Source organism: Polyodon spathula, chromosome 28 (assembly GCF_017654505.1).
Source record: "Polyodon spathula isolate WHYD16114869_AA chromosome 28, ASM1765450v1, whole genome shotgun sequence".
Taxonomy (NCBI): Eukaryota; Metazoa; Chordata; class Actinopteri; order Acipenseriformes; family Polyodontidae; genus Polyodon; species Polyodon spathula.
This window is the reverse complement of record NC_054561.1, coordinates 5,855,786-5,880,973: the sequence shown is the minus strand read 5'-3', so window position 1 is coordinate 5,880,973 and position 25,188 is coordinate 5,855,786. Positions and strand designations below refer to the sequence as shown.

The 25,188-nt window shown below is 36.0% G+C and overlaps 1 protein-coding gene across 1 annotated transcript in view; it reads left to right on the top strand.

The window, feature by feature from the left end:
- The window catches only part of LOC121302017 (breast cancer type 1 susceptibility protein homolog), a 55,311-nt gene extending 41,296 nt beyond the window's left edge, over nt 1-14,015 (top strand). Inside the window, exons 17-23 of the mRNA XM_041231798.1 lie at nt 135-212; nt 640-680; nt 2,373-2,456; nt 6,120-6,177; nt 11,038-11,111; nt 12,777-12,837; nt 13,459-14,015. Of these exons, the coding sequence (XP_041087732.1) occupies nt 135-212; nt 640-680; nt 2,373-2,456; nt 6,120-6,177; nt 11,038-11,111; nt 12,777-12,837; nt 13,459-13,571 (509 nt within the window). The 3' untranslated portion in view covers nt 13,572-14,015. The remainder of the gene's footprint in view (nt 1-134; nt 213-639; nt 681-2,372; nt 2,457-6,119; nt 6,178-11,037; nt 11,112-12,776; nt 12,838-13,458) is intronic.
- The last annotated feature ends 11,173 nt before the right edge of the window (nt 14,016-25,188 follow it).

Sequence of the window (25,188 nt, the reverse complement as noted above, 5' to 3'; positions counted from 1 at the left end):
AATTTTATATATTTTTGCATGTCGCATGTTTTGTATTCTGTGCAAGCCCTTCTCAACACTGCAGTTAAATCTCTTCTAGTTTCCTATGATTTTATCGATAAAGTAAGTCATTAAATTATTCATTTCGTCTACAGATTCGGAGCTGGTTTGTGAGAGGACGCTGAAGTACTTCTTGGGAATTGCAGGGAGGAAGTGGGTTGTCAGTTTTCAATGTGAGTGTATGTAGGAGCTGTAATGCACTGTAATTCTCCTCAGTGCTGCAATCCTAATTGAACTGCTATCACCAGGATGTGCACTTAAAGGAAATTGCAGGTCAAATACGTCCTAAAGAGATACTTCTGAAATACAGAACAGCCTGCAGAATACATTACACTACCTTTGTGTTGTCCATATGTCAGTATTTATATTTTTAAACATATTGCAGACTCTCTTTTTTTTTTTTATTCAAACATCATGGGTCATGCCAAAAGCACCCCCCCCCCCCCCCAAAAAAAAAAAATTCAGGAATATGTCTAAAAAAAAATATTGCTGCAATAAGGACAACCTAGGCTACAGTAAATGCTAGCTTGAAGTGTATATTTTATAGTAAATAGTAGCTGTATTTTCTTAATGAATTAATCTTCATATTCTGTTCGTTAGGGATTGTGGAATGCTTTAAACAACGACAAGTACTTGATGAGGTGGGTGATTTGTTTGATAATTGCTTTCCTAAATTAATATTGCATTGTCCTATATATTTAATATTATTAATCTTGCAATTAAGGAATCTGATTTTGTCAAACACCTGGTAAGCAGAGTTGACTTTATCAGGAGTCCACTAATAGCCTGGCAAAACAAACATTAAATAACAGAAATTCTGATAACAAATATACCTGCTTTGCTGTCAAACTTGAATACATGTATTGCATGTATTTACTACAATACCGTTTATTAATACAAAAATGATGATTAAAAACATGAAGTGATTTAGGACTTAAATTGACATTTAAAATGAAGCTTAATACTTTTGAATTAACATTTTTGGAGTTTTGCACAAAAATTGCTGAAATAATTGTACACATCTGTTTCTTGCCACTTTTTTTTTCCTCATCCACAAAAACCAAAATTTAGCTACAGAGATTTTTCCTATAATTATTTGTTTCTGAGAAATTTCTAGAAATTATACATTTCCATTGGGGTATGTAAACTTTTGACTACGTGTGTGTATGTGTGTAAGCAATAAAGCATGACATGGCGTGGGATATACTCTCAATATCCACACGCGTTATAAGTCACGAGGCAAAAATGAGTGGCTTTACTCACCCGGGCAGTGTTGGTATTAGAGTATATCCCTCACCCTGAAGTGCCTTATTGCGCTTATAAAATGGATCAACTAACTAAATAAAAAAAACTAAATTTAAAGTAATTTTTATTAAATATCCTTCCGCCTTTGACCCCAAAAATAGTTCCTTAAAACTTAAAAAAATAAAACCAGAAATGTGTTAATTAAAACATTATTATTAATATTTTTTTAAGAAACATTGAACTGATTAAAAAACAAGAGGCACTACTTAGTTAAATTGAACTCACAGCTTTGAAGATTTACAAGCCCTTTTTTTAGATGTTCATTCTGAACAGTAGGTGGAGCTGCAGCAAGATCACGCAGACCTCCTTTGCCACGCCTGGCCATGTTTAGTTGCACATCAAAACATACCTTTCACACAAGCATTGTCAGGTGACAGTGTTGGGGAAGATGTATTTATTTATTATTTTTTTAAATCGTCCTTTGTGATCCGGGAGTAGTGACAGGAGGTATCCATGCCAGATTTGCGGTACCGTTCCATGGGCAACAAAGATGTTTGCAGTTTGAAATACTTAGACAGTGGTATAAAAAGGACACCAGATGCCCAGACGGTGGATTTCTGTGTTTGTGTTTTTTTTCCTTTTATTTTCGATGTCCAGAAGCTGTGCTTCTGTAAGTTCGATGCCTAGCAGTATTACTTTTTTTCACTACATGAATAAGTGTTGGTGTCTGATTCAGACTCATCCAAAATCTCATCGTTTGGTTTCCCAAAAGATCAAAATTGATATACCTTGTCAGTCATTTTTATTGCGAATTTAAATATGGCTACATTTCAACCCATGGGAATATGCTGTAATATTGACACACTCATGTGAGCTGGCCAATCAGGATAGAGTATTTAAAAGACCCATTTTATGTATGTATGTATGAGCAATAATAAAAAGCAGTGGAGATTTTGTTGCAGAATCCAGCAATTTCAAAAAGAAGCTTATGGTTTATTTCACCCAGGGGGCAAACTATTTCTTCTGTCTTCTGCTGCTGCTGAAAAGCAATAAAGTAATAATAGTTTTTCATCCTCTGCGTGCGGCAGGCTGAGTTTGAGGTGAAGGGAGATATCATCAATGGAAGAAATCACAAAGGACCCAGGAGAGCTCGCACAACCATGGATGGAAAGGTAGTATTGTTTACAGTTAGGATTTAATATGCCTTGCTGAAAATAACCCCTACCTCATTATCAACGACTAAACACTTAGAAATACTTCAATCATACATGTTTTGAATAGAAGAACATGAAAGAACGTACGAACGAGAGGAGGCCATTCGGCCCATCTACGCGCGTCCGTTTCCTCGTAGCTGATTGAGATCAAAACTTTGTCATATTGGGTCTTAAAGAATCACAGTGATTCAGCATTAACAACATGAGTAGGTAACCAATTCCATCCCCTCACCACTCTGTGAAGTTTCTCCTATCGCTCAGTTAAGTCTGTCTCCACTTCATTTCCAGCTGTGTCCTCTGGTCACAGTTTCTATACTGTGCTTAGGTTAGGGTTAAAAAGTCCATCCTAATTCTTCTTTGATCTAGGCTAAATAGAGCCAGTTCTTTTTCAATGTCTTATTTCAAATGTTTGTCATTCAAAATTCTAAAAGGCATGACAATGTCGACCTGAAAAAAGAAACAGGGGCCAGGGGTCACAAATGGAGATTAGATAAAAGGGCATTCGGAACAGAAAATAGGCACTTTTTTTTTTACACAGAGAATTGTGGGAGTCTGGAACCAACTCCCCAGTAATGTTGTTGAAGCTGACACCCTGGGATCCTTCAAGAAGCTGCTTGATGAGATTCTGGGATCAATAAGCTACCAACAACCAAACGAGCAAGATGGGCTGAGTGTCCTCCTCTCATATGTAAACTTTCTTGTGTACTTATGTTCTTGCTACGTTTCTTTTAGTATTTATAAATGTAGTACTATTGAGTGTTATTTGGATGAATCACCAGACATTAAAAAAAAAAAAAAAAAAACGTTTATTTTGTCAATGCGCAATCTCTGTATGTCTGTGTCCCGCTGGCTTTTTAAAATATGATATATCTAGAGAACATCTTATCCAATTTTAATAGCATTATTTAGCATAGAGAAGTAAGACACTTATACTCTGGGGCTAAACATAGTTGTTTGTATGTATATATGGCTTGGTTATATTTTAAAATGTGAATCCTGTGGATTTAAGTTGTGGTCTATTTTGTTATAATGCTGATACAGTAGCTCGCGTTTTGTATTTACACAAGGGGCAGGGTTGTATTTTTATTTTACTCATTTTTAGAACAAGGGTGTGTGCTTTAACATTCATGTGACCCTGAAGCTGCTTTAATGATAATGTATCCAAGACCAGAAAGAACCGTACAGTAGTCTTATGACTGAAACTTGGGTCACCTCTAATTTGCTGGGTGGGTAAATAATTCCCCAGTGGCTGTCTGTTATATTATATTTCCAGAATGTTTGTTGCTCAGTAATATGAGAAGGTGATTAATTGACTGTTAGTTAAAAAGCCATAATAGCAAAAATCTGAGCTGTCAGAGTGATAAAAAAAAGTTGATTGCCGTAACCTATACCAGCAGCATGTGCAGAATAATTTAGAATAAGAATTAGCAAGTACCCTGGCAGTTTGATAAGTGATTATCCAGATAGTCACAAATAAAAGTATTGACAGCCTCTACTTTAATATAAGGTAATTCAAGAAAACATGTTAAATACAAGCATTTAGTGAACCAATTAATGACAGACCAAAATATACAATCTCTGGTAGTTTAACAAACAATATTTAAAAAAAGAAAAAACAGCACTGAGGTAATTTTTAATATTTGTTCATGACAAAAATATTGGCACCTTTTAAAAGTCTGTAAAAATGTAATGGAACAAATTAAAAATATATTCATTGATTTGATCACCACTACAGAGATTAAGCTGCATTATAAAGTCAGTAATCAGCATCTATTGAAAAAGAACATTTTGGCAACACAGCAGATGTTGGTCAAGACAAAAGAATTGAGGTTTGAGAAAAGCATTCGTTGCAAACTACAACAATGGACATGCCTACAGAGCACCATCAAAGAAATGTGCAATACCAAAATCCACAATCACAGCAATAACCAAGAAGTCTCACAGAACCAATTCAACTGAAATGCTTGAAAGAAGTGGACGTCCAAAGAACATAGCAAGTAGAAAGAACTAGAAGCATCTGGCATAATAGGGAATGAAGGAACTGTACAAAGGTACCTGAACACAGAAGAGTCCTGTGAACATATACCTTGCTGCAAACCACTTTTAAAGAAAATTTTCCAAGAAATATGAACAGGAATCTGAAACATTGTACCTACAATTAAACATGGAGGTGGTTTAGCGGTTCACCGGAAACCGAAAGAATGAAGCCATGTATCAAAACATTCTACAAAGTACAGTAATGCCATCTGCCGTTTATCTTCCAACACGACAATGACCCAAAGCATACGGCAACTCTGGAATTCTTGAAGAAAGAGAAGTGCTTTGGACTGATCTGAAAAAAGCTATCGCCAAACATTGTGTTTCCAGACTGTCTGAGCATTGCAAAGCACGGAAAACAAACATGCAATTAGTTGGTTGACCACTTTTTAGACCCTCATCAAGCACCTTGTGAAGATCAGCAGGCATATTCTTAGCCTCTAAAGCTTCACGATATACTGAACAATGAGTCCAAGTAGCATTGCGTGCAACATGCTGAATTCGAGTCGCCAGACCACTGTTCTTTCCTGTTATAGCTCCACCGCTCCCAGTGTAGTCCAGTCCAGTATCTTTAACTGCCTCGGAGAAAGTGTCAATAAAATGTATTCAATAAAATTCAGTACACTTGCTATATCTGTATTATTATTTATGTAACTATTGAAGATCCTCTTCCTTGTAGCAAACAGTTTGAGAAATTGTAATGAAACACATTCTGTTTAAGAAACATGGGCCTCTATGTAAAATGACCACATGAAAATCGCTTATTCTGGTATCAGCAGAACACCATCCTCAATGCACAATATGGTGCAGACAGCCGACTTCTGTTCCAGAGATTTCTTTGGAACTAGGTTCATACCTGCCTACCAAATTTAATGTGATGATATATTAAGTTGTTGTTATTCCTAGTAGTAGTAATCATATTATTGAATTATTAGTAGAATTTAATTAATTAGCAGACGTTTTACCAAATTCTCAAATGCGCTTGGTACTTTTTATGTATTATTATTGTTTATATCGGTTTACGTTTTTAACTGTAAAATGTGCTAAATTAAATACTAAAAAAACTAAATTGACAAATGTTTCGACTTCGATGTTGAAATGAGTTTTGATTCACATACTAATATCATTGGATGACTTTTAATGATCCAGTTAATTTTATTTTCTTCATACCGTGGTTTGTATTAGCCCAGTGATACCCTGGCCTAATCTGGTTTTACTTGAAGAAAAATGATTCACGTAAATGGCAACATCTGGGCAACAAGCCTATAAAATGCTTCAGATTTGCAAAGTACAGTATTGCATCGTTGCAATAATGTGGAATTGAAAAGCCAATCTAAAACATTTCAAATAGTCACAAACCATACAAGAATGAAAATTAAATGATCTGTGTACATAAGGGACCTGCTGTCAGCCACTGTGTATGTTTAGAAGTGCAAATATAAGTACTGTAGCCAGGTTTTCTGTTAGGGTAGGCGACATTTCCTTATACATTCGGGAAAAGAACTGACATTTTTTGGGAAGCAGCAAAGTTAATAGAAGTCAGTGCCAACATTTTAATAGGTCATTACATTTCTGCTCTTTCAGCTGCTGCTGAGTGACTATGAGATTTGCTGCTATGGCACGTTCACCGATATGAGCAAAGGTAAGTTTTCTAACTATGGGAAGAACAAATAACTGGTTTGTATTGATTATAAATACAAAACTTAGTGCCTACTATATATCACTGAAGCAAAGCTATGTAATTTGAGGGAAATGTGTCTGATTTATTTGTATGCCTTAAACTACAGCAACATAATGACATATGGATTTTACATTCCATAGAAAATGTGTTCCCAGACACACAGAATGAATATTAACTCTCTTCCTTGGAGACTGGTGTGTTGTAATCATGTGTGTGCAGCTGTTACAGGTTATTCCACTATAATTGCAGTCATTTAATTTTACTTGGCATTACAGTAAATGTGAGGTGGGTGGGAGAAGCATTAAAAGAGCTGCAAATGTGCTGTCATTTTTTATTGTGGATCAGCTTGGATTGTAACTGCCGCTACACTCTCTCTCTCTCTCTCTATCTCTATCTCTCTCTCTATCTATCTATATATATATATATATATATATATATATATATATATATATATATATATATATATATATATATATAATACACACACACACACACTGCTGTGGAAAAGTCTTAAACATGTTACATTTTTCTACTCTGATGCATTATGAGTATCAACAATTTACTCAAAGCCTCCACTAGTGTTTTCTACTATTATAACAACCGTGACTTGCATAAAGAAGTGAAATAGCTCGCATCACTTGATTTTCAAGGAGTGGTATCCGAAGCATAATCAACAAGTACAGAGAAACATCATCAATAATTAACAAACCCAGGACTGGAAGACCCAAAAAGCTGTCTAACAACAAGGATGAGCAGTAGTTGGAGATAATATCCTTAAGGAATAGAAAGAAGACAAGTGTTGAATTAATAACAGAACTGGCAGAAGGCACAGGTGTTATTTGTCCATTTAAATCTACAGTACGAAGATCACTCTTGAAATCAGAACTTAAAGGATGTGTTGCAGTAAGAATACCTCTCTTAAGAAAGGGGAACAAGACCAAAAGGCTAAAATATGCAGAAAACACAGAAATTGGACTATGGAACAATGGTCATAGGTGCTTTGGACTGTTGATGGATGGATGGACAATAACACCTGTGCCGCCTTTTTTATTTTTATAATTTAATCATGCAGGATTTAATTTTTATATCAAATAAAATCAACCAGAAGATCCTGCATTTTCTCCCTGGCAGTCCAATCAGAAGTGAGTAGAGGTGGAACATAAACAGATTAAGTTCTTGAGTAAGTTTAACCAATGGGAGAGTCCAAGATCTGGCACTTGTTAGGCAGCTGTCCAATCATTAGTGAGCAGAGGTGAGACATAAATATGCTAGGTCAAGTGATATTGCTAATTAGAAAATGTTGCTGTGCGAACAGCCAATCAGTTTCCAGATCTAGCGGGCTTCTGTTTTGCATAGATGCCCTCTGAAACGTTGAAGTGCTTAACTGTGAATTAAATACATACAGTTTTCCCATAAAGTTGGATAAGAGTCTACCCCCCTTGTAATAGCAATCCTAAATTAGTGCAGGTGTAACCAATCGCCTTCAAAATCACACACCAAGTTAAGTGGCCTCCACCTATGTTAAATTGTAGTCATTCACATGATTTCAGGATACATTCAGCAGTTCCTGTAGGTTCCCTCTGCTGGGTAGTGCATTTCAAAGCAAGATGCTTCCACCAAGTATTAACTCAGGGGGGTGGAGACTTATCCAAGTATGATCTTTCAGTTTTGTATTTTTAATAAACTTTTTTTTTTCTCAAAAAAAACTTTTTTCCCCCTTAACAGTGTGGAGTATGGTGTGTAGATAAGTGGGGAAAAAAATCCTTATTAAATGCATGAAACTGAGGCACTAATGCAACAAAATGTGAAAAAAAGTTCAAGGGGGTGTAGACTTTCTATAGGCACGGTATATTTAAATTCCTAAATTGAGTTTTAGATCCTACTAGAATTGCTAGTGTTCAGCTGAGGAAAATTGGCAAACAACCAGGCCTCGATGTCTTGAATTCGAGCCGAGAGCATGACCGAGGGCAGGGGGGCTACCAGGGTCAAGTTTTAAGTAGAGCTGGGTGTCATCAGCATAGGCTGTTGGCAGATGAGGTGACCCAGGGAAGCATGTAGATATTGAAGAGAAGGGGCCCAAGAACAGATTCTTGGTCGACACCACAAGTGAAGCATAAAAAACGTGTCTGGCAACTTTGTTTATTGCGAAGACACAACAATGGCACCGTTTAAGACTACCCTATTGCTTTCTTTGTTTTGTAGTGTTAAATTTGCAAACAATTATTATTTTTTTTTTTTTATCACATATCATGGGTCACAAATCAACTTGGAGAAAAAATTGCAGTGTAAGGATTGCAGTGTGTGCAGATCACTCTCCCTTCTGCAACAGTGATGTTCTGTCCCCACAATGCATTTCAGTCATATTACTAAAGAGATCATGAACCGGATACTCTGCGGGGTCTCTCCCGGTCAACATTCCTGTGTAAATGTTTGGGGGGGGGGGGGGTAAGTAATTCCCTAGTTTATTTCCCTACGATCTGTGAATTAAAATCCAAACTATGTGGAATTTGTTTTTATAAAATTACTGTAATATGGAGAACACACGATAGACAATGTAAAAGAATGCGTTTGCAGGGGGGTCTGTAATAGTTAAGGTTTTAGTTGTAAAATTGGCAGATAGAGTACAATTGCACAGAATGAAGATTATCCAGAACTGGTTTGTTCCAAAAAAAATTGGTTTGCAGCTTAAGGGGCTGAGTGACCTAACTCTTTAGTTTTTAATTTGCATCCATTTTCATCAGGGGAAAGAAACTTCAGCCTTGAATTATAAGACGTTCGCTAATAAATGCAAGAAACGAATTGCCTGTAAGATGTAGATGCATTTATTTGCATAGAATTAAAACGTTATGCCAGTTATATTAATTTATGATAAGCCATATTCCAAGTGGATTGAATATCTGTCATGCAGTGTGTTATCCTGTCTGAAATAGAACTATTGCCTGTAGCATTCAAAATCATTTTGTATTGTATTCCAAATACAGCAGAAAAGTTTGAATAACAAAGGAAATAGTTAGATTTAAAGTACAACTAAATTAAGATGGCATTACTTTGTAAGCAAATTGTTAATTCAATGCAAACCAAATGTACAAAGTAGATTAGGTTTTCACACCAATGGCTAGGACATGTACCTTTTTGCATTCTTTTAAAAATGCTTCCTATGCCACCATTAAAATTACAGATGTTGCGCATTTGTCCATTACTGCACTGACTTGACTTCTAATCAAAATCATTTGATTTTTTTTTTTCATCCACTACTATTGATTTGGATTGTGTTTGGCTATAATCCAATAAACTTGCACTTTTATACAAATATCATTAATCTTTCTGTTACTGTGTGATTATTATGCAGTTATGAGCAGCTTGTCTCCTGATTCTGTTCTGCCACATTGTCTTAGGACATACAAGCTTCAATATCACTCTAATCTCTTACAACTGCATAGATGGTACAGAACACTATAAGACAGATAGTTGTTATTCCTTATTAGGGTTGGGCTGGGGGTTCCCACCTTTTCTACTTATTCATAAATCTCTGTCTCTTGCCTGCTGGACTATTGTTTTACCTGTATTGATAATTGTCTGCTTGACTTTCTTCTAGTTTTAGCACAATGTAAGGTTGGGTTGGTTCATTTGTAGGGTAATGTGAAATACCCAAAAGAACTCGGTAAGTTTCTGAGTTCGCATTTTTCGAACTGTACCGAGTACGCCACGACTGGTGATCTGGGGTCAGTAAACAAGCAAACAAACTCGCTGTGCTAGTTTTACAACAGTGTGAAGCATATTGAAACAACACCAGCAAACAAACAGAAGCAAACTACTGTGTTAGAAGAATGGTATATCTGTACAGTATGTTTTTTTTATAATGTCACAGTATTATTGTATTGCTTTTTAAGAAAATCCCGTAGCAGTTACATACATTCAGATAAATGCAATAAAAATTCAGAATTAAAAACACTAAAGAATTAGGATTCCCAAAGCAGACAAGCAGTCAAGTTGCTGTACTTTTTTTTTTTTGTTTGTTTTTTTAAACCTATGTTCTTCTACACTAGTACAGTAATATCAATGCATTAAATTGAATCCTGCCTATTGAAATGGCTGAATGCTAGTTACAAACAGAACAAGGAAAAGAGGAGACTGGACCAGAGAGAAGGAAAGCAAATCTATACAAACAAAAACGTAATTCTTAAACAAAACAACCATATATACCAACCAGTATACCATGCAGTGGTAAATTTAAACAGGATGTGTTAATTTAATAAGATTGTCCAAATACTATAAAGTAATTTGCATGTGCTTATTTTGTTCACATACTTTTCCTTGGCAGACAAACTTATCATTAACATCACTTCTGTGTCCTCTATGTCTCAAAACTCCCAATGAAGTATTGATCTTTTTATAACGTAAATGCGATGACGGTGCGATTACTCAAGGTAGTCCTGTAATTAGATTAAATCCCAGAAAACTACACACAGTATGGTTGCTCCCTATCATGATTATTAAAAAAATAAAAAAATACATTGTAAGGCACGTATCTGTCTATCCATATCCTAATTTAAAAAAAAAAAAACATTCATGGACTGCAATGGTTAAATCTTCACAAAGATGTTGACCAATATAAGATAATGTCTGTAAAGAAAGTGGTTGTTTCTCTCAATTTATGCCAACCATCCCGGAATGTTCCAACAAACCTTTATCCTTATGATTTCCAGACAGCAGAGAACCTGGTTACATTACTGTATTCTTACTTTGTTGTCAATATAGTGTTTAAACTGTAAAACAGTTATAGTAATTAAATTTTTATTTCTTCATTTTTCTGTGTCTCAGGTCAGTTGGAGTGGATGGTGGAGCTTTGTGGAGCCACAGTCATTAAAGAGCCCTGTTTATTCACATACAGCCCTGTAAGTAAATATCAACCAAAGCGAGAGACAAACTCTTTCTACAAACCATTGATATTCTGTACTGTCTTGGTTTGAAAAAAAAAAAAAAAAAAAAAAAGATAGCAACGGTATTCTTACTGAAATATTTTTTTTAGAGAAAATGTAGACATTTGTGGCACAAACAAGATATGTCATGAAAAACCATTACATTCCATATAGCGCCCCCTAGTGTGAAAAACTCATAATGGCTGGTTAATAAATGACACATCGCACAACCCTCAATCGTGCTGCGAACTGATTTAGCATCTCTGCGGTTTCCACTGTATTCTTTCATGTTCCACAAAATAAGAACCAATTAAAGTAACAGTAAAGGTTTTTTTTGTCCCTCAAATTAAATACTTAATTACAATATGCCCCTTGATAAAATTAAGTTTGACACACCTTACCTACAGCCCCACAACAAAAGATGCTGGATACAAAAATAAAGCTTTCCATTTGTCTATGCTTCACACTCTGTATCTCACAAACAAAGTGGGTCATGGAGGTTCCACAGGTCAATGAAGTGATAACAAAGATTGCAGGAAACCTTTGAGCTGCAGGTCAAGGTCATGAATAGTGAGCCACTGCTTCCATTCTTACAGGAGTGCCACTAATAAGAAATCATAGCTACTTTAAGTTACAGAGTAAGGTACAAATTTCCTTTCTATTGTGAATTGAAGTAAACTGTAAATGGAATTATATCATAAAAGCCGTCTGCCTTTTTCAAGGTAGATGATGATGATTAGGTTGTGATAAATACACTTTTCAGTAGATATTCCTATTCATTTTCTAGAAAATCTAACTAGAAGTAGGTTGTGTTCACCATCTTAAGGTGCAGTATTATGCTGTCTTTAAGGCATTGACTGCAGATACTGTGATATGTAATTTGATGATTGTGGTATTGTGGTAGTGATGTGGTTAGTAGTTTTAAACAAATCTAAATAAGACTTTAAAGTGTCAGGAATCTTACACCTTAATTCCAAATCAATTCATGATGTGTTTGTTCTTAAGTGTTGCCATTTTAAATGACTAACAGAATATGAAGTCCAATCGATATAAGTGATGTAGGGCCTTCCCTGGTGTGTTTTAAATACTTTTAAAGACAAAAATACACTGGGCACTTGCATAGACTGCTAGGAATTTTTACACAACCCTGCACCTCATTACGAATATACTAGTACACATGCATTTCTGCATATTTGAATCTTTGTCATGTAAGAGAAATTATATTCAAAGCTGTTTTAAAAATAAGTGTGAATGTGGCACAAGCTGATGGTGTCATTCTACATGATCTGATTGATACTATCCTTCGGATGAGATGTATAACCAAGATCTTATTGTAGTTCACCCCCAAGTCTCTAAGCCACTTTGGATAAAAGCATCTGTTAAATGACTCTGTAGTAATCACCCTGCCTCGTTTGTGCTTCGACTGACTGGATGATATATATCATTTTAGCTTCAGCAGAAAACTACATATGTGTGTGTTTTTTAATTCTTTTGATTTTGTTCTGTGTGCAACTACAAGATCACTTTTTCAGCACATGTTTATGATACAATCGGAATCCTGGATCTAATCTTAGTTATTGGGTCAGTATGAAGTTCAGACACCTTTTACGTTAATGTCCTTTTTGTCTTTTTTAAATCCAGGACCGTAGTCCAGTGGTCGTTGTACAGCCTGATTCAGGAGGGAAAGAAATTGACTACAAAGGTGAGGCCATAAATTTTGCACAGTCCATTGCAGCACTGTTACTTAGCAGGAATCGTGATATAGGTAAAGTATTATACCCTACTGAATTGTTACATGGAATTGTGTTATTTATGCATGTTATTGATTGCTAATGAGTGCTTGCAATGCTCCATTGGTATTCAGTATACAGTAATCGAAAACTCCCAGCCCTACTTGTACAGATGGTGCTCCGTATTTCTAAAAAGCCAGTGTTTTTCACTATCACCTTAGAAACACTTTGAATTAAACACGTTTTAAAAAGGCATAAATTCCAGAAATATGGTGCAACAGATCATAAACAAATCGGTGGAAGGCTTTGAAGAAAATGTATATTCAAACTTACTTGGTTCTGGTGGTCCAGTAATCACTATGCTGATAGATATTAGCTGTGGAATACAGTGTTTTTTAGTTTTGTTTTGTTTTGTTTTTTGGTTTACTGTGTGGTGCATTACAATAAATACTGCCTGGGTACTTCTGACCCCCAGAAAAGTCTAATGATTTCCAGGAGACGTGGTCCTCTGGGGTCTCCACATTCCATTGAAGAGTCTGGGGAGGTTCTACGCACAATATTTCTAACATCTCTTTTGGGATGTATTCCAACAGCACTCCAACGACAATACAGTGCAAGTGTGGTGACAAGGGAATGGATCCTTGACAGTGTGGCCTGCTACATCTGCCACAGCTTGGACTCCTATCTGGCTGAGCCCCTTCACTGAATTCTGCTAAAAGAGCTGAAGCTAAAATACTCAAAATGGAACTGCACTCTTGTAGCCATACAGAAGATTTTTATTTGTATTGTTTTTTAAATAATTAAATCATTATATACTGTTACTTTATTGTGCAGTCTAAATTATTGTTGTGGCTTCTTATAAAAATGTCCACTAAAGTTGTTTTAAGTGTAGAGTCCTGTTGCCAAGGTAGTATTTTTGTTTTTTCTTGGCTGTTCGGAAACTGAAAGCATACATGTTTTAAACAAGATGAGTGTTGGGAAGAAACATGTTCATGTTCAAAATGTAAGCAAATGTTTTACAATTTTAATTAGCTGGAAAACAAAAGTATACAATACCATATTTTCTTGCAATCAAAAAAAAAAAAAATCTTTCATGCGTTAAATAAACCCAATACCATCAAATTACCCATGAAATAAAAAATAAGAGAAACACTGCACAGTATGTGTGTTATTTATTGCAGATATCATTTATAAATGCTGTTATGTAAACAAATCCATTTCAAGGCATGTATTCAAAAGTACAGTATTGTATTAAATTACTCTATACTAATGTAAAAATGAAACAGCTTCATACCATTTCAATAAATTAGTGCAGATATTGATTTTAGAGGAGTCATACATTCTCCTCCCTCTTGAACACGTTACCAGCTATTTTCAGACCTTGGTTAGCTGATCTTGCATAACACTATGTAACACAATTTTTGTTCCTGGGTAGTAAGTGTTATTTCCTAATTGCTTATGCCTCAAAAGTATAGAAAATGGCTATTATTCCCCACAAACTTTGCTTTTGTGACCAGGACAGTGATATTTCAAAATATCACTATTTCTAATGGGAAAACGGGCAAATGTGTGTCTTTTTGTTCACATAGTCAGAAAAAAACAACATATGAATCCAAATTAACATGTATTTACTAAAGTAATACAAAAATACTGTAAATACAGTATAATCGTAAATCTCGAAAAACTACTCGCTTCTAAATCTCACTGTCCTAGTCACAAAAGCAAAGTTTGTGGGGAATAATAGCCATTTTCTATACTTTTGAGGCATAAGCAATTAGGAAATAACACTTACTACCCAGGAACAAAAATTGTGTTACATAGTGTTATCTATTATTGATCTCTCCCGTGTCAGAGCAGGTGTACTTGGCACATGCTATTCCTAACACAAAGCTAAAGTTACTACGTTGTCTTTGTCATTGTTTTAAGACAAGTTATCTTATGTAGTCCAGGCAAGAGAACTGTGGAGCTAACCTGACAAAGACATCCTACACGTAATTGAATACTGAAAAGCACAAAAGGGAAGATTATACTCAGGAATTGCTATTAAATGTAAAAGGTGCGATTTTTCTTCACTCAAGAGCTAACTTGCTGAGCAAATTGCAGACAAACAAGTGGAGGTCTATGAGGAGTATTGTTTTCTGCCAGGTACTTCCCAGCGTTCAGTTTCATTGTAAAGGGTCTACAGCCAACTTCCCTGGAGAAAAGGTCTGCTAATTTAAAAGTGAAAATCGATCATTTTAAATGTAATTTTCCTGGCTGGCCTGTGTCTATATTCTCAGTGGGCCATTGTTGATCCTGTGCTGTGCATAACTGCAGTACGTTATCTGTTGTCCTCAAGACTTTTTAGATGGGTACTCTTTGTTGTTTAACAGCAGCCTGTGGTCCTTGCTCTGGTATTAAAGTACATATAGCTAACAAAATAAGTCCTGTAAATCTTTTCTAATATGCATTAACATCAATCACTTCATAGATTTTACATTTTTCTTTATGCAAGATATTTTAAAAGTGTTTGATTTTGAATGGTATTTTTTTCAATCAATCTTTATTTTATATAGTGCCTTTTATAGTGGACCACCATCACAAAGCGCTTTAGAAAATGCAGTAACAACAAGAAAATCCAATCCAAATACAGAGAAATGCATAACACATGATATACAGTAAAAAAAAAAAAAGCATAATATATTAAATACAGTGGACAGTAGCATAATACATAAAATAGTACATTACAGTGGAAAGTGCATAATACATCATAGTAACATAATACATGAAATAGTAGCAGCAACACAGCAGCCAATAGCAGATATCAGACTTAAAGAGCATGGAAAGCAAGAGAGAACAGGTGGGTCTTCAGAGTTGATTTAAAGCGAGCGACGGTGGGAGCATCATGCACCAAAGCTGGGAGAGAGTTCCAAAGAGTCGGAGCCATGAAGCTAAACCAGCATTCTTCAAGTGTGGTGCACTTATGCTTGGGGATAACAAGCTGTTTTTTTTTTCATGTTATTTGTAAACAATAAAACTGGCGAATGTCTTTCACACTTTTCCATGACGCTTTGATGTTAAATGTTTGGCTTTTTTTTTTTTTTTTTTTTTTTTTAAAGACACGTTTGCTCACAGTGAGTACCAATCACTGCTTTTCTTATAACTGACGTGTTTTCAGTCTAGACTAAGTATGTTTGTATATATATATATATATATATATATATATATATATATATATATATATAAAATAAAAAGGTAAGATTTACTGAAATTATTTTGTTGGTACTGTGTGCTTTACCAGTTTTTATGCATTCGTCGTGCTGTAATGTGATTGGTAATTCTTATTTTAAATATTGACCCATTTCATATTAACAAGAACTTGCAACAAGACACGGTAGGTCGTGAAAATAAAAAAGAAATTCTCTCAGGCTGTAACCTTTCCTCATGATCAGAGTCCATAAAACAGAGGTGCCTTTCCCTGCCAGAGGGCCATTGGATGTTCAGAACTTCGATATACATTTTCCCTCAAAAAAGAAGCAGGGCTTGTGTAGTGTTGCTGAGTCTCATTTTCTTCAATTCGGGATCGGTAGCTATAATTTCCTTGCTTGTCAGAAGGTTGCTGTAAGTGCATTATCTTCCTGCAGTCAGTCACTGTTACAGATAACACATGAAGTGGTTGTTTCACTGAGCAGTGCTGTTGTACATGCCAGAAGGGTATTCAGGCTCTGAACTTGGTGGTTTGCCAAACATGATCACTGACATAAACCTGGCATTGCTTCATTACTTTCAGTGTGATCTCATACTGCGCACTATGTGACTTTCTGTTCCCTGTTCCAATCTGCTAAATACGTTTTCCATTTTACCTGAGAAAGCCCTACATTGTTTATTGTAATCAGTAGGTTGTACATTATACCAATGATGTGATTGACTATTTCAAGATTCCTATTGCAAACTAGTATCTAATAGCACACTTTGATGCAGTGCCTCAGTGGACCTCCCAATGCAAACTGCAGGCCACGTATGGACCTTAGGAACACAGTTCTGTACTGTATGACTAGTTTACGAATCCAATCAGTCACCGAGCAACACTTGTCCTCTACCCTATGGCACCCTACTAGGCTGGAGAAACAAGATCATCCCATGAAAAATATCTCATTGGTAATATGGCTACAAACTACTGATGCTGTTTCATAATAAAGCACCAGTAAAATCTGGAACAAGTAATGATCAAACATTAAAAAACTTCTGACATGACTTCTAAAGGAGTAATTTGTGTGCTGTGTCTTATGATGTTTGGAATAAAGATGATTGTCATACTTCCCCGTAGTCCAAATTACTTTGTGGCACTCCAAAATGAAGACCACTGCAGTACAGTAAAGACTTCTGGACAACAGAATACTATAAGAACATTTACGAGCAAGAGGTCTCCTACCCTCTGTCGTAAGTCTGTCTCCAGTAAGTTTCCAACTGTTTCCTCTTGTCCTGGTTTCTGTGCTGCAGTTAAAGTATTGGTCAGGGTTAACTTTTTTACTACTTTTCTTTAAGCCCTTGGATTAGTCTGGTTGCTCTTCGCTGGACTCGCCAGAGCCGCAATGTTCACTGGGTACTGTGGTGGCCAGAACTGAACACAGTATTCTAAGTATTGTCTCTCCAGTGCATGGCACAGTATGTGCTTTATTGTATCTTGAACACTGTAATCTATACAATTGACACAGGCTGTTATTTTTAGTAGAATTCTTAAAGGTCTAGGAAAGAAGATGTTTTCCCCAGTGTTTCAGGTTTACACGTGGTTCTAAATTGTATATGCACATTTTAAAATCTAGACTGAAAGCTTACTACTTTGAAACTCCATTTTTTTTAGATGGCCTTCGCCCACGTTTTAATATTTTGTTTATTGAATAATATTTTGTTTATTGAGTGTTTTAATACATGGAAATTTGTAATTTCTAGAATTTTAGGAAAAATCTTTTGTAACAAAATTTTTGCTTTTGTGGATGAGGAAAAAGAAATAGATTTTTTTTTTTTTTTTGCAAAACTCCAAAAATGCAAATTAAAAAGTATTCATACCCTTTGATGCTATGATAGTATTGTCTACAAGGTGCTAGAAATTGAAATACAATACGTTGCATATCTGATCCCCTGTGGACTGTGGTATAGGTGATTATGTGAAAAAGTAGGATTTGCGAACATCTATAGAAAAAACATTTACACATCCATAAATAGGTTTGTGAATAAAAACAACACGCAAACTGCTTTAAACATGGGGACATTTTTTGCTTCAAAAGTAAGCAAGCCTGAACAAGATTAATTAAGCTACAAGTACACAGTGTTGCTGTGTAGTTTGCTATAAGCCATCTCCATGGAAAAGCTTTAAAAAAAAAAAAAAAACATAACAAAATAAACGGTAAACATACAGTAACCTGCAACTGATGGCTTCTTTCTTAACTCTAGAGGTCCCTGCCTCTCTGGTTCTGCTTTCTTAATATCTCTGTCATGGTACTTTGCGCTCTTTCTTGATATTACCAAGAGTCGATAAGCAGCTTGGTTTAAATATTGCTTCGGCTGTTTTAAACAAATGGCCAGTAAGCATTGTGTGAAACGTCACTGCCACACGCAGCTGACTGACACATGCACACAGCCCGCCTCTCTTAAAGGGGAACGCACCAAAATGCTGATTGCTATAAAGCTTGCTTTCTGTGTCCATCGCGGAAGCTGCATTTGCTGCCAAAGCCATTACTCTTGGAGTCTACTTTTAATATGTATTTATTTATTCAGAGAGGCGGTTAATTGATCAGGGAGATTATGTGACGGTCGGATATGAGGCGTTCCACTGTATGATAATGCAGAACCTAGAAAAGTCCTCAGAATTTAAATGAACTGGAACAATTTCGCGTTGATGAATGGTCAAAAATAGTTTAATTCATACACTAAAAACACTTGATGTTTATGTCATGTCACAATAGTAGACCTAACAAAAATTAAATGAATAGTATCAATGAGTATTACAACACAATGGTTCCCATAACGTGTGAAGCCATGTCTGGAAACTGACATAGAAAAGCAGAGGACAACTTCACCTTCCCTGTCATTGCCCACCTCCCCTTGCTTATCTACAGGCTCCATATTGGCTTTTTATCAACCTCTGAGAAGATAATGACACCTCGGACTGAATAATAATCTGCAGTAACAAGACTGCCAGGAACAGCCACAGGCCTGTGACACATACTGATAAAGTGCACACTTTGAAACTGCCTTCATCTGAAATGACTGTGTTGCCTTGTCTTGTTCCTATATTATCAGGTGTTTTTTGTTCGCTTGGTTTACATATTTATTTTGTGTAGTAATTTATTAATACAGGATGAACAGGGCAAACGCTTAGAAGCACAATGTTACCTACAGCCCAATGCAGAAGTCATGGAAAGATGATTCTGAAAGCCCTGAGAGGGAGCACAATACCTCATGAGGAAGGGATTATAGTGGAGGGAGACAGAATGAGAAAAACGAGAGCGGCTGTGAAAAGAAAAAAAAAGCACATGTTCTTTTATAATCTAGGAATACTAAAAGAAACTTCCATTCAATGACAAATGTTTGTCGTTGTATTGAAGTTTATTAGTTATGGATGTTGTTTAATAATCGTGCTAGACAAAGCCCGTGAAATCAGGCAGTTTGATGATGTGTGTGCTGTTTTAGGACTGCCCTACAAAAATTATTAAATTCATTAGACACGCTTTATTACAGTACGTATTCACTGATTTTGTCTTAGGGCTGACTATTTGACACGCCACTGCAAATGTATTATATTGTTTAATGCTTGACATGAGCTTAGATGGCAGTATTTTGTCTATTCTAGCATTTTGAACAATATGCACAAATATACTTGTTCTAGGTAAATAAGTCTTCTAGCACTTACATTTGGCCTATCTCAGAGAGGGTGCAATTATCTATGTTTTTGCAGATTTAAATTCAACTTTGAATAAACTGACTATAAAAAAAGGAGATATTGTACAATTAAGCACCCTGGACAAAAAGCTATAAGATACGAACTCCACTGTATTTTACACCATTCTTAATTTCTCCAAGTAAGTTCGATCACAGGTATTTAATCTAGTCAGCAATTTCACAAAGCTGCCACTACTGCCCTTTCAAGCCTCATACCTCACAGATATTTGAGGTACTGACCTCATATTTACAAGGTCAAACACTGCATGTAAAACACCAACCTCTCAATGAATACAGCTGAAATTCTGAGGTCATGTGTTTTAGTAGTTTTTGTTTTTTAGTTCTCTGTACTCTTTGAGACCTAGAGCAAGCTGAACTTCTCCTCGGTTTAATTCAGAATCTACCAAACTGTTGTCTATTTTTCTTTAACAAATGAATATATAATTAAAGTACATTATATCTGTGAATAGTAACTCGTGACTGATTTTATTGGATGAATGTGATGTACTTTTGCCAAGGTCATCTTGGAAACAGAATAAATAACTCTTCCACTGAAGAGTGAGTTTTGCCCAGAATAGATGTGTGATGATGTGTGAATGACAGACTTTACTATACACCACAGTGAAAACCCAAAGCCTGCAGCTATTCACAGCAGAGAAAGTAATTAAAAAAAAAAGTAATCAAGAAACAAAGTAAAAATCTAATTTTGTTGAGTGATAAATTACACAATGTGGCCGAAAATATCAAGCCAACAGAAGCCCCCCTCAGTGGAGGTCACATCCAAGGGCAGGGGACGAGGACTATTAACCACCTAGAGAGAGAGGCTGTGTTGCGCAAACGTGGAGGACAAAGAACTGAGACTAGGAGAGACAGGAAAGTCTTGAAGGGGAACTAGAAATGAGATTTTGCTGGAAGTTTAAAAATGCCAAGTGGTTTGATTATTGAATGGTAATGTGGTCTGAAGTACCGGGAAAGTTTGATACATGCCAGTGGGGCAATGTGGGGAATCTGTAGTGTGCACAGCCTTTTGAATAAACAGATGACTTCTGTTCACGAATAAAAATAAAAACTACTCACTTCTAAATCTTTTGTAGTCATCTTTGTATTACTTTAGTATAAATACATGTTAATTTGAATTCATATGTTGTTTTTTTCTGACTATGTGAACGAAAAGACTCACATTTGCCAATTTTCCCATTGGAAATAGTGATATTTTGAAATATGATCACAAAAGCAAAGTTTGTGGGGAATAATAGCCATGTTCTATACTTTTGAGGCATAAGCAATTAGGAAATAACACTTACTACCCAGGAACAAAAAAAAAAAAAAAAAAAAAAAAAAAATTGTTACACAGTGTTATTTATATCAGTCATAACCTTGATTAGGATATACTTTTCTTTATTGATATTTGACCATTCTTCAAAGCAAAATTGTTCCAGTTCATTCACGTTCCAAGGACTTCTCTTGTGCACAGCCTTCTTCATCTCATACCAAAGATTCTCAATCGAATTTAGATAGGGACTCTGACTAGGCCATTCTAGAACCATAATTTTACTCTTCTTTAACTATTCTGAAGTAGATTTTGATGTGTGCTTTGTATTGTTGTTGTGTTGGAATGTCCAGTTGTGCTTTAAACCAAGTTTTGTAGTGGAGGGTTTCAGATAATTGGCCAGTATCTTTTGGTATGCTATGGAATTAATTTTACCATGTATTGGAACTATATTCCCTGTGCCATTAGTGGAAAAGCAGCCCTGATGTTAAAGGAGTTATTACCTTTATACGTCAGTGTTACAGTGCATTTCATTGCAATTTAATAGTTTTAACTGTATTTCATTTTTCATATGTATCCTTCCACACCAGCATGCTAAACTGAACATGTTTTCAAAATGTAGTACCCCATTATTAAGATGGGTTTACACTAGACAACATGTGACGTAATGTAAGCTTATCGTATAATAATGTATATGTCTGTCTGAAAGCTACAGCAGGTTATTTTAGAACCTAAAGTTGAGACCTTGTGAAAATTCTTCATGTTGTGTTTTTGTCCACACAAACCTCTTTAAACTGATGTAAAGGGCTATTACATTACTTTATGTTTCTTATATTGTCCAGTATGAACCCACCTTAAAACACAACCACAGCAGCTACAAATGTCCCAGGAGCTCCACACACTGCATAGGTGAATAAGAACATAAGAACATAAGAAAAAAAGTAGCTTATTGATCCCAAAATCTCATCAAGCAGCTTCTTGAAGGATCCCAGGGTGTCAGCTTCAACAACATTACTGGGGAGTTGATTCCAGACCCTCACAATTCTCTGTGTAAAAAAGTGTCTCCTATTTTCTGTTCTGAATGCCCCTTTTTCTAAACTCCATTTGTGACCCCTGGTCCTTGTTTCTTTTTTCAGGCTGAAAAAGTCCCTTGCGTCGACACTGTCAATACCTTTTAGAATTTTGAATGCTTGAATTAGGTCGCCACGTAGTCTTCTTTGTTCAAGACTGAACAGATTCAATTCTTTTAGCCTGTCTGCATATGACATGCCTTTCAAGCCCGGAATAATTCTGGTCGCTCTTCTTTGCACTCTTTCTAGAGCAGCAATATCTTTTTTATAGCGAGGTGACCAGAACTGCACACAATATTCAAGATGAGGTCTTACAAGTGCATTGTACAGTTTTAACATTACTTCCCTTGATTTAAATTCAACACTTTTCACAATGTATCCGAGTATCTTGTTAGCCTTTTTTATAGCTTCCCCACATTGCCTAGATGAAGACATTTCTGAGTCAATAAAAACTCCTAGGTCTTTTTCATAGATTCCTTCTCCAATTTCAATATCTCCCATATGATATTTATAATGTACATTTTTATTTCCTGCGTGCAGTACCTTACACTTTTCTCTATTAAATGTCATTTGCCATGTGTCTGCCCAGTTCTGAATCTTGTCTAGATCATTTTGAATGACCTTTGCTGCTGCAACAGTGTTTGCCACTCCTCCTACTTTTGTGTCGTCTGCAAATTTAACAAGTTTGCTTACTATACCAGAATCTAAATCATTAATGTAGATTAGGAATAGCAGAGGACCTAATACTGATCCCTGTGGTACACCGCTGGTTACCACACTCCATTCTGAGGTTTTTCCTCTAATCAGTACTTTCTGTTTTCTACATGTTAACCACTCCCTAATCCATGTACATGTGTTTCCTTGAATCCCTACTGCGTTCAGTTTGAGAATTAATCTTTTGTGCGGGACTTTGTCAAAAGCTTTCTGGAAATCTAAATAAACCATGTCATATGCTTTGCAATTATCCATTATCGATGTTGCATCCTCAAAAAAATCAAGCAAGTTAGTTAGACATGATCTCCCTTTCCTAAAACCATGTTGACTGTCTCCCAGGACCCTGTTACCATATAGGTAATTTTCCATTTTGGCTCTTATTATAGTTTCCATAAGTTTGCATATAATAGAAGTCAGGCTTACTGGTCTGTAGTTACCTGGTTCAGTTTTGTTTCCCTTTTTGTGGATCGGTATTACGTTTGCAATTTTCCAGTCTGTCGGTACCACCCCTGTGTCAAGAGACTGCTGCATGATCTTGGTTAGCGGTTTGTAAATTACTTCTTTCATTTCTTTGAGTACTACTGGGAGGATCTCATCCGGCCCAGGGGATTTGTTTATTTTAAGAGCTCCTAGTCCCTTTAACACTTCTGCCTCAGTTATGCTAAAGTTATTTAAAACTGGATAGGAACTGGATGACATGTGGGGCATGTTGTCAGTATCTTCCTTTGTAAAAACTTGTGAAAAGTAATCATTTAACATATTTGCTATTTTTTTTTCTTCCTCTACGATTTTGCCATTTGTATCTCTTAAACATTTAATCTCCTCTTTGAATGTTCTCTTGCTGTTGTAATATTGGAAAAACATTTTGGAATTGGTTTTAGCTCCCTTAGCAATGTTCATTTCTATTTCTCTCTTGGCCTTTCTAACTTCCTTTTTGACTTGCATTTGCAGTTCTGTGTACTCTTTCTGTGTACTTTCTTTTTGGTCCTTTTTTAATGCTCTGTAAAGTGCCTTTTTTCGCTGAATATTTTTTTTAATTGATCTATTAAACCATTTTGGCAATTTAGTTTTACATTTAGATTTGTCTACTTTAGGGATATAATTGTTTTGCGCCTCTAGTACTACATTTTTGAAGAACAACCATCCTTCTTCTGTGGGTGTTTTCTCTATTTTACTCCAATCTACTTCTGTTAGTCTCTGTTTCATGTTTGCTTTTCTAAAATTGTAAACCTTAGCTTTAGTCTTTACTTTTGAGGATTTAAAAAACACTTCAAATGAGACCATGTTGTGGTCTGAGTTTGCCAGTGGTTCTCTGACCTCTGTTTTAGTTATTCTATCTTCGTTATTTGAAAAGACTAAATCAAGGCATGCCTCCCCTCTAGTGGGTGCCTTCACAAATTGTGTTAGGAAGCAGTCATTTGTCATTTCCACCATTTCTATTTCATCCTTCGCGCTACCCACCAGGTTTTCCCATTTTATTTGGGGGAAGTTGAAATCCCCCATTAGTATGGCTTCTCCTTTGCTACACACATTTCTAATGTCATTGTATAACAGATTATTGTGCTCACCGTCTGAATCTGGCGGTCTATAGCATGCTCCTATTATTATGCCCTTTGAATTTTTGTCCGTTATTCTGACCCATATTGATTCGGTTTTATTTTCTTTGTCCAGGTTTAACACCTGGGCTTCAAGACTGTTTCTTATGTATAGCGCTACCCCTCCTCCTCTTCTGTCCTGCCTGTCTTTCCTATACAGTGTATACCCACAAATATTATATTCGTCCCCATCACTCTCAGATAACCAAGTTTCTGTAACACCTATCACATCATAGTTACCTGTTAGTGCAGTAGCTTCAAGTTCTAGAATTTTGTTTCTGATACTTCTAGCATTTAGATAAATACATTTAATGGTTGTCTTACCTGAGTTGTTGTTCTTGTTTTGATGCGGTCTCCCTTCTGTTTTTTTGTTGATTTCTCCCCCCTTCCTTTCTAGTTTAAATGCTTCCGAACCTGCTCGAGGATCTTTTCTCCAAGTAGACTAGTTCCCTTGTTATTTAAATGCAGTCCATCCCGTCTATACAGATAGTCCTCGTTGTAGAAAGTGGTCCAATGATCAAGATAGGTGAAGCCTTCCCGTGTGCACCACGTCTTCAACCATTGGTTTTGATTAATTATTTCCAGCTGTCCATATGGTCCTTTGCAAGGTGCCGGTAGTATACCAGAAAATACCACAGTTTTGTTTTTCTCTTTTAATTTCCTTCCTAGCTCTCTGAATTTGTTTTGCAGGGATTTTGGTCTGTCTCTTCCAATGTTGTTTGTACCGATGTGGACGACTACTACCGGGTCGTCTCC